This window comes from Apaloderma vittatum, unplaced genomic scaffold, assembly GCF_000703405.1.
Source record: "Apaloderma vittatum isolate BGI_N311 unplaced genomic scaffold, ASM70340v1 scaffold5661, whole genome shotgun sequence".
NCBI classification, from domain to species: Eukaryota; Metazoa; Chordata; class Aves; order Trogoniformes; family Trogonidae; genus Apaloderma; species Apaloderma vittatum.
The window spans coordinates 1,425-12,508 of record NW_009699457.1 but is presented as its reverse complement, the minus strand read 5'-3'; the positions used below and the strand labels follow the sequence as shown (position 1 = coordinate 12,508).

At 38.9% G+C, this 11,084-nt stretch overlaps 1 protein-coding gene across 1 annotated transcript; it reads right to left on the bottom strand.

Annotated features, from left to right (window-relative positions):
- Positions 1-2,950: 2,950 nt before the first annotated feature.
- Positions 2,951-10,346, bottom strand: LOC104280647 (sialomucin core protein 24-like; the record flags this gene model as incomplete). The annotated part of the gene is made up of 5 exons (XM_009878362.1): positions 2,951-3,392; positions 4,358-4,438; positions 5,567-5,716; positions 7,789-7,860; positions 10,254-10,346. Coding segments are annotated over 5 exons (563 nt in total), but the record flags the coding sequence as incomplete, so codon positions are not given.
- Between the last annotated feature and the right edge of the window lie 738 nt (positions 10,347-11,084).

The following is an 11,084-nucleotide window of genomic DNA, read 5'->3' as shown; positions in this document are numbered from 1 at the left end:
GCTGTTCTTTGGCTTTAAGAACAGGGTTAAACTAACATGGAAAACATGACCTAAGTGAGAATTCTTTTGGAAACGATTCTAAATCTGAATCAGTACTGCTGTACATACCAAATGCAAAGCTAATGCTGTATTTTAGGAGAGCTAACTTAACTCTTCATATCTTTCATTCCTCCCTCTTCTCCTACAGAGTTTCTCAATTCCTAAGGAAAACAGCTCTTATCTCCAGAAAATCAGCACACAGTACCCTCAGGGACTGCTCACATTAAAGAAAGTTTACAAGTCAAATTCCATTCAACAGATTTTATTTATCAATTTGGTTTTGCAATTACAACTGTTTCAGTTTCCTTTCACTGAAGACAAAATACAAACTTTTACAGCAACGCTTGCAGAGAACATTCATAAGATAACAGCTTGATATTTGCACAGGCTGGCTTCAAGAAAAAGCCAGGTAACTTGGTGAGTCACTACAGTTCAGTGCCTAAAATTGCTTTAGGGGCAAAAACAACTACAGATCTATGAGTTACCTTCCACTTCAAAACACAAGGCCGAGAAAAACTGCAAGTTGTTACTTCAGGTCGTTTTTGTCGTTGGTGTTTTTTTTTTTTTGCTAGTACACAGCACAGATCAGCCGATGCTGCCATTTCACAAAGGAGTAATTACTTTCTATAGCGAGGCAGCCAAGCACATGGTGAAGATGTATAACCCAGCCTCCCCTCCCCCGAAACAACTCAAAGGGAAACAATCCCTGCCACAACTCTGTAAACTGCGGATTGTACCTCGTTGGCAAGGCTCATGAGCAAGCGGTGCATAGTGCAGGCCTTCCAGAATGTGACTAAACTGATACAGTGTGAGCTCGAGTTTTTCAGATTTGCATCTGGACATGTCAGAGATCCTGTGTTTCCTAAAGTCTTGGAAAATAGTAATTGCTGGCACCAAGAAAAATTTAGTAGCTAAGGCAAGGTATCCCTTCTAACCCTTTTAAACAAAATTTGAGGCAAAACGTTAAGCAACTTTAAGGCACTTCAAAATTATTTTTAGTTTGCTTTACCAGCATACTTGATCAGCCACCTAAATGAGAATCAGCATAGCTCATGAATAAGCACTTTAGCAACATTTTATAGAGCAACAGTTTCTTGTAGCAATGTCTTCCATGCTATGAAGTGTTCTGTAGCACTTTTCTGAAGGTTTCTCAAAATATAGCCCTTTGAGGCCAGACAAGAAAATAGAATCTATACCAGGCATACAGTTTGCTTTGCTGAGCTGAAGGAGAAACGTCACACTTTAGAAGAGTATTTTGCTCACTTCAAAGCACAGAATACAAGCTCATGGATATCTTTTTTAAACAAATAAACATAATAAAATACTTCTGAGATAGGGAAAGGACAGATTAAGTCATTTCACAATAAGGCCAAGGATATACCATCTGACCCACACACAAACTGTTGCTGGAAACCGGCTGCTCATTCTGTTCTTTTATTAAACCTGAGCTGATTGTCTTATATTTTGCTTAGAAAACCAAAAGCTAATGAACTCAAAGACACAGTACTGGTGAGTAACTTCTCTATTTTGTAGCAATTCGGGTTTTCTGCAGCACAGTAGAAACACCACCATTCAAACTACAACACAAAAAAAGCAACACTGTGCACTTTTAAGATTCCAACTGAAGTGCACTTAATTTGCTTTGTATTACATTCCACTACCATTATTGTCTGCATTAATGCTATAATTTTGTATTGGGTGCCAAATGCAAGTCAGAGCTAGTAAGACAGTACTACAGATTATCCCAAAATTGATCAAGTGATATCATCAAAAGCCATGTATTTATGTGCTACATCTACCACTTAATTTTATATTCCATCTTTCCCCTGGGTTCATTTTACAGGTGCTCAAGTCAGTCTACACTGGAGATGACGTACCTTTGATACTCAGATGACATGGCTGACCCAGCCAATAAAAAGAAAATAAAAAAAAATTATTTGGCCAAACAGATTTTCTTAACCAGTTCACTGCAGAGTGACATAAACCTGATGTCAGGAAGCAGGGGAGGGTAAAGAAAAAAGGTGTAGCCCTGGCAGCCCCAGAACTATAGCAATCCTGACTAGGATCAAATCAGCAGATCCTCTGAACCACCCTTAATTGCTCCTTCAGCAAGCAAACATACAGGAGGGTAAAAAAAGAAAAAAAACCCAACAAACCCCAAACCTTGAAATTACCTGCAACAAGTTTAAAAATTATCTGAATAAGAAAACAAACCTCAGATTTCCCAGACACCAGTATTTCAAGTATAAATGGACATTGCCTTTTTATATAGGGAGTGAACTGAATTTTATCACTATTTCTATGATTGGTCTTTGTAGGCCAGAAAAAAAAGCTTCTGAACATTCTGTACCATGCTCCCTCACCCTCAAACAAGTCAGTAAGGGACAGTCACTTAGTGTAAAAAGTTTTAAAGCTGGAATGCTCATGTAACATGTATTCCATTCTCCTATATAAAGCTAGTACTTAATAGTTTTGGCTATCTTCGAGCTAGATGGGACACTTTTGCAGCCTACTTCATTTTTAGTCTTTTAAGGCACTAATCTTCACTTCCCATTTAGAAGGATTACCCCTATATCACCTCTCTACCCTCAACATTAATTGGAAAGAGCATAGGATTTATGTTTGGAATGCAGTGTTTTATCAGGCAACCTCTATTATTGTGTAAAAAAAAAAAAAAAAGAGTTATGTTATTATTCTGTTAAGACATTATATACTTCTACAATTTTGTTCAAACTTTCTAGCAGCATGCTGTGAAAGCCATGAGCTAGTATAAATTGTATTTCACTCCCTGAAGTCAGTCACCAATAATTCACATCTCAATAAAACTGAAGGGATCCTGTATCAAATGTTGATTAAATTAGCTTTCACAATAAGTAATCATGAGATTGCCACTGAGTAAGAATCTCTGAACGTCTACATTTGGCATATCAAAAAAGTCCCACAGCAGCAGCCACTAAAGGAAAATAAGACAGCCACTAGAACCCATGCAGCATATTGCAAGTAATCCTGTTGAAGAGATTCGTATCACCTCTTGCCAAGTATAATGTTGCAAAAATAATCTTTTAAAGTCTTCTTTTAGAGATTTAATGGATATTATGAACTGCTGTCTTCCATGAGCAACAGAAAATATTTTGGTTCAGTGAACTACAGGTGTTGGGCTACTAGTCCATTATAAAGTGGCAGGTCCTAAAGCGTGTGATAGTTTCGGTCTTTCGACTTGCAGAATTTGTACAGAAAAAATACAACAGCCTGCAGACCCAGAACAAGGACAATTCCACCAATGAAACTCGCAGCATCAAATGTAGATTTGCGTGAAGAAGGTGCAGGAGTAGGAGTCACAGTAGTACTTGTACCTGTTAAACACCACATTAGAGTTTGTGAGTGCATAATGCTCACAATAGTTTTACAAATTTTACTCTTGGCTTCCTTGTATTAAGATAGCTCAAAACACCCAAGCACCAGTAACAAAACAAAAAAATACATCAGAAGTAAAGACATGTCAGCAGCTGCATTTAGATTAGGGAATACTGAAATTCTGATCAAATACTGTTCGTACAAGGCCAGTGATTTATAGATAAACTGCTCTGGACCTTGATACCTGAGCAAATCCCAGCAGGACTTCATTTGTACTTCAAAAAGCCAAAGCTTTTCTCCTTTACATAGAAGTATATTATTAATATGCTCACATTCAAAACACATTTTCCAATCTCTGCTGCTTGCTCCAGTTTTTTTTTGCTTAAATTAAAATTAAATTATGATCTTCCATCTGCTGTACTTTACCCTGAGTTATGCTTAAAGAAATCAGCTGAAGCCACAACACATACAAATCTGGACGTAACAGCCACCTGCTGATGGCTACTTTTAAAGAACTTTACTTCATGAGAGCTTTTCATGAAACAGCATATTCAGAACTGATGCTGAAATAAAATACTTCAGCTTATTTCCATCACTTTAGTTCAATTTTTTTTTTTAAATAGGTATCCCATTACTATGCTGCAAGTGAAAAATAAAACGTTACCTACCAAAACCCAGTGAGTTAGAAAGTGACTTCCAGCCACATGATTAAAAAGCAGCCAGCTGATTTTGTTTGACCAACACATTTCTCACTTGTAATACCTCAGATTGCTGTTTCTCAGGGCATTACCTTGCTACGTACACACATCACCTTAACAAATTAATCATACCATAAAGTTAGAAGCAACAATAGCAGACATACCAATACTACTTAAGTGTTACTGCTTGGTAAACATTTCAAAATAACTTTTTTAAAGCAACATTAAGTATTTCATGCTTTAGTTATGCTAGTAGTAGCAGTTACCTGGAACACGGGGTGTTGTGACAACTGAAGTAACAGCAGTTGTAGGTAGAGGAACATGTGTGGTTGCATTGGTGACGTTAGCTGTTTGAAAGAAGACAGTATGTGCATACTATAAACTTCAAGCACAAAGTTTGCACGCACCAAAGTTTTTATGCAAATGATTTGTCTTGTTTTTCTTAAACAAGGATAAGCTTTGACCTCAAACTGCACTGCACACAATTTAGATGTTCAGTTGCATGGCATCAAGCCAAGTTTCTGCAATAAGGATTTCTTTCAAACTTGCATACCATTTTTATCCAAGTATTTCAATGTTCTCCACAGAACAGACAGCAACTCCTCATTCAGACAAAACCACTTTTCTTTCAAGTACTAATATAAATGCTGGTATTTGAACAAGAATCAAGACAGCTGTTTCAAGACAACTGAGAATCTGCATTAGAGCAAAGGACTTTAAATAGCCCTTAGAATCAGTATTTATTACACTAAAAAAAAAAGTAATTAATGTAATATCTCTAGACAGGAGAGAAACACAGGGTAGCAAAACTTCCTCTTTCCCAGTCTACAAAACATCAACTGTGAATAACATGAATAGAATAAGCAATCACTCACCTGTAGCTAGATAGTCTCCTAAAAGCTCTTCCATTATCAAACCAGAACACTGGGTCTCTGACCCCACTTCCCCTTCCCCACCCCACCCTGGGACAAGGGCCAATATTTGTATGTTTACTAAAAGTTAAACATTATCCTACTGTACATTAGGCTGTTCTCAGCCTAACCTAGTACCAATTCATTACCTACCAGTTCCCTTATGCAGCAGATGCTTTTATAGATGATTTTTTTTTTTTTTACATGAACTTCACTGCTAGGATGGAAGCACACATAAGAACAGAAACTTCTGAACTTGGCAAAGACAACAACCAAAAAAAAAAAAATCAAACTCAAAAGTCATGAATAGTGGAAACGACTAATCAAATTCAAACAATTCCCACTCAGTCAATTCTTAATTATAGTGGAAAGCAGCATTTTCTGTTAGTTTTTTTTAAAAGAAAAACCCCACTTCTTCCAAACCTTGGGACCATTTATGTATGTCATACATCAAATGGTTAGTAGTCATGCTGCTACAGTCATGTGTGGAAAAAGCCCTTGTCCATTATTTTATTCATCCATTTCTAGTTTACTGCCATTCTACATTTCGTGGTGCTATATTACCTATAGTAGTATGAACTGTAGTAGAACTGGCTGTGGTAGTATTGGAAGGTGATGTGGTAGTATTGGAAGGTGACGTGGTAGTATTGGAAGGTGACGTGGTAGTATTGGAAGACGGCGTGGTAGTATCGGAAAGAGGAACAACTGTAGGAGCTATGAAAGAACGAAAACTTACATTAGAAGAGATTACTGATAGTATTTAACAGCAACAATAAAAAACTCCAAACAACCACCAAACAACCAATCCCACCAAAATGGAAGAGCAGCACGCTGAGTTTTAGGAAATTCATAGAGCACTATGTTCTACTCCAGTTTGGGTTACAAAGCAGCTGAATGTTCAACCCATCAGACTAACAGCGACAGTTGCGCAAGTGAATACATGAAAAACCTCGCCACAGGCACAGCCCTTTCAAGGCAGCGTTCAACTGGCAACTCAAAATTCCTCAAGGCAAATAGCTTTGTGACTAGCAAAGGGAGAAGAGTCTTAATAGCATCAGAATAAACTGTGCATGCTTTACACAGTAAGAAAGCAGGCATTCAGTAGTGCTTATCAAGCTCGTTGCAACTAAAATTGAAACTGACCTATCACACTCAACTACAAATCAGAGTGCTTAGACAACTAAAGCAGTACAGCAGGGAAAACCAAGGTATCCTCAAAAATTTGAAAATTTAGCTAAAGCTCTCTCTTCTGAGGGCTGTTGCTGATTGTAGGTGCTCTCAGTTTCAGCATGTGCTGTGAAAAAAACAAACCACTGTGAAGCCTTCTGTGGCTTAACTGTATTAACTGAGTTAATCACGTACAGACAGCTTATCCAAGGCATTGCTTAATCATACACTGATCCATCAGCAAGCTTCCTGCTCAAATACCATTAGGTCCAGAAGCCTTTAATGCTCAGGGTCATTTAAATGTGGTTATTTACATCTTGAAACAATTCAGCATGGTGGGAAACCAGAGCCAAGAGTCTCTACAGATACAGGGCAGATACACCAGAATCTACATTCGATCAGGTACCACTTGCATAAAAAAAAAAAAAAATCAGTTTAGGGCCAGCTTAATGTTCTCCCATGTCAATCTCCAAAGGCAGCGCTGAGTCATGACACTGTAAGAGCTGATGAGGTATACAGGTTGATCTCACATCAGCCAAGATCCTCTACTTAAGGTGACAATTTTCCTTGAATATGCAGAAGCTAAAACACAAAAACCTGATAAAGTCACTACAAGTTTAACAGGAATTGATGGTAGAAATTCTCTTCTCTATAGAACAAGGCATTGTAACAGCACACTCTCTTTGGAAAGCGCTGAAAATTATGCTTTTAACACTCCTGATTAAGAGGTGATTATTACAATTTTAGAAACAACACAGAAGTCCAAGTCAAGCTGAATTATTTCTGACTGGCCACCACAATCACAAGATAGCCCATAGCTGTGCGAAAGCTTCATCTCTGTCGGTGTGAGACAGCGTCTTTAGCAGCACCATTCAGCTAGTCCAGAGGAAAGTATTAAGAATTTTCATTTGCTGTTCTAGACTTTAAAACCAGAAAATCCTATTTTTTCACATTTCTTGACAGCTTTCCGAAAAATTAAAATTGGGGAGGCTTTCAGAAAAGTAAATCAAGATTTAATCTAAATTATTCATATCCTGCAAATCTGCTTTGCACAGCAAGCACAGATTAATGAAGAGATTGGGGTAGATACACAGCTGAGCACATTCCTACCATGAAGTATTTATCTTACACAGTTCTACAACCCAGACCCTGCACTTGAGGACTGCATGAAGAACTGTGCTAGTTAACAATTATAACAAAAACCTTACACTTGACTGCATCTCAGAAACAGCAATGGACTCAAGAGGTAAAACTTTATTTTGCTGAGCATAAAGCTTACTGTCTTGAGGATGCTGATAATTTCTTTAGCATATACCCTAATAGGAAATATCATCAATTTTAATCTAAGAAACCAAGTCAGTAGCCAGGGACACATGCCTAGAAAAACATGTCAAGCATCTTGAAACAGCACCAGTAAGCAGTTAGCTGAATGCACAAGGAAATTGTGTTTTAGTACCTCATATCATAGGTTTAAACTGGAAGCAAAGGGCTTATTTACATACTTGCACACGCTTAAGTAAACTGTAGAAGTCTATTAACAAAAGTTGAACAGATGAAGAAATTGTAAACACAACTGCTTCACACTAAACAATGTGAAAGCTGAATATCTAAATACTTACTAGAACACTGTTCTTCAGCTGTACAGTTGGAATACTTTGTTCCTATTTCTGTTGCATTTACACACATCTCACCTGTCAGAAGAGACAAGAATATTTACAGCAGCAGAACTTCAAAGTGTTTGAGACACTGTTCTTAAATACTAAGAAACTCTTCACAGGGCAAGCTAAACATCATCTTCTAGCTAGGATAGCATTAAAGCCACTTCAGTATGCACAGCTTCAGTATTATATTAATAATTAGAAATCATTATTAATATCATATATTAATAATTAGAAATCAGAGGAGTTAATATTTCCTTTCACTAGTACCACACAAATCATTGCACTTAGGCAAGACTTACATGTGGCTACGCATCTCGTTGCAGTAACAGTATCACTTGGTATTTTTTCTTCAGAGCCTATACAATTAGACAGCATTTCTACTATTCGTGATATTTTTCAACCTAAACATTTTGTGTCTCTATGGCAGCATTATAAAAAAATAACCTTATTGTCTTAAGACAAAACTTAATTCCAGCTTTTCAAACATATCCTTGACCTTGAAATTGCTGAAGACATCAGTTTCTTATGTTTCTTCCTATGTTTCTTGTCAGTTTCTTCTTTTTGAAAGAACAACCCCATGTGCCAGTATAGGTTGGGGACTGACCTGCTGGAGAGCAGTGTAGGGGAAAGGGACCTGGGGGTTCTAGGGGACAGCAGGATGACCATGAGCCAGCAACGTGCCCTCGTGGCCAAGAAGGCCAATGGCATCCTGGAGTGTCTTAGAAGGGGAGTAGCGAGTAGGTCGAGGGGGGTACGCCTGCCCCTCTACTCTGCCCTGGTGAGGCCACATCTGGAATATTGTGTCCAGTTCTGGGCCCCTCAGCTCAAAAGGGACAGGGAACTGCTGGAGAGAGTCCAGCGCAGAGCTACAAAGATGATGAAGGGAGTGGAACACAGAACCATAGAATGGCCTAGGCTGGCAGGGACCTTAGAGGTCATTTAATCCAATCTCCCTGTCATGGGCAGGGATGCCTCTCAACTAGATCGGGCAACACATGGGGGCCAAACAGGGATCGAACCTGCGACCCTGGCGTTAGAGCATGGTGCTGATAACTGACTGAGCTAATATCTCCCTTATGAGGAAAGGCTGAAGGAGCTGGGTCTCTTTAGCTTGGAAAAGAGGAGGCTGAGGGGTGACCTCATTAATGTTTATAAATATGTCAAGGGCGAGTGTCAGGAGGACAGAGCCAGGCTCTTCTCAGTGATGTCCGATGACAGGGTAAGGGGCAATGGATACAAGCTGGAGCATAGGAGGGTCCACAAAACCATTAGAAAAAGCTTTTTCCCTGTGAGGGTGTCAGAGCACTGGCACAGGCTGCCCAGGGAGGTTGTGGAGTCTCCTTCTCTGGAAACATTCAAAACCCACCTGGACACGTTCTGTGTGATGTTCCTGTGTGACCTACTGTAGGTGATCCTGCTCTGCCAGGGGGGTTGGACTAGATGATCTTTCAAGGTCCCTTCCAACTCCTGACATTCTGTGATTCTGTTATTTTCTACCTGCACACCTCTCTCCCTTGATTCAGATTTCAACTTCTCCCCCCAAGAAGTTATTCAGATCCCATGGATGTTTGCATTTATGTGCCTGGTGGTCAGACAACATATGTTGAATTCAGAAAATATGCTTTTTGAAGGACGCTCTTGTACCAGACAAGTTACATCCAAAATCCTTTTCATAACTTCTGAAGTGTATCAGCCCTCCTACGTGACCTTCCTTGGTCATTTACAATCAAGTACCAAAAAATCACTATTCTGTCAAGCCATTTGCTCCTGATATTCTGTTTCCACCTCACACAAGTACAATAATCCACCTGAGGATTACTTATGTAGTCTTTCTATGACTCTGTCAACAGCAACTTCTCCTCCTCCAGGACTGACTAGCAGAGGTCTCCTACAATGGGAAAAACAAGCCTCTGAATAAGGCCAGCTAATGCTTCTTCAGCTCTGTCAACCCTTCACTAGGCTGCAATTCTCCGTTTTAGGAACCTTGCTTTTAACTAATGTTTTTTAATGGACTCCTCTCCCTCACTGAGTAGTGGTTGCAGTCACCAGGTCTATGACAAAACCTCAAAAAGGACTGAAACACAGGGAGATGCCTGCATGTCAAAACGCACTCAAGACTCCTGACAGCAAACACAAGTCATCAGTTTGTTCTAAAAGCATTCCGAACCATCTGGCAAACATAAGCTTATCAACAGCACAGATTTAAATCGTAAGCCTTAAAAATCTGGGATTTTTTTTTTTTAACATGTTCATCTGTCTCCACAAAAAAATCTGAAATGTTTAACAACAGATACAACTTACGAGTTAACGCTCTATTAGGTTATCAAACAAAACAGTGTATTTGTGTAACGAACATTAATACAGATGAAGTAGGTGTAGCTGGGTGTACAGTTCTGCATGGCATAGTTAGGATCTGCACTTACCTTTCGGCTGTTCACATCTGATCCACTTGCAGCCTTCTACCTTTGTGTCATTACCAATACATGAATTACAGTCAGAAAGCTCTTTACAGCTGTCTAAAAAATAAATAAAAAAAATGCATTGATTAGGACAATATTATCACTGTCAAAAAAGCAACTTCACCCACAGAAACAACTCTTAAATCTGTGCCTTCCCATCTGTAAGTCTCCCAGGTTAAGGCACAGCACTTCTCACTCAACTGAAAGCTACAATTTAGTAACATATTTGACAGGACACAAATCCCATTTCCCTCCAGGCACTACAGAAACGCTGAAACCAGACTCCACACATACACCAAGATTTTGCTTCATGCAACCTCTAACCATAGTAAACTCAGATAATAGAGGATATACTACTCTAGTGAAGATACCAAAGTCCCTAAAATTAATTTTGTGGAAGTTCCTTGAAACCTCAGATGGTAAGAAGCCTTATTCCTTTTGATTACATTTTCCCTTTAGGCAATGCAGCCAGCTATAAATAACCCACCAGCAGAAAGCAAGCAATGTATGGGAAACAAAGACAAGAATCTAGAGGACTTCACATACAAATGCATGTAAAGGAGAGAAAAAAGTCAATCTATTGATATTTTGATCACAGCAGAAGCCAGCAACATAACTAGTCCAGCTGCTGCCTTAAAACCATAATGACAACAAATCCACCATCTGGATCAAATAAGACCTTCTCCCAGTCTACAATTTTACTGCATTAATTTTAATGTAAGACTTACTCATACCACCATCATACTCAGGAAACCCACATGCAATGCACAATTCCTTACACACTCTTCAGCACAT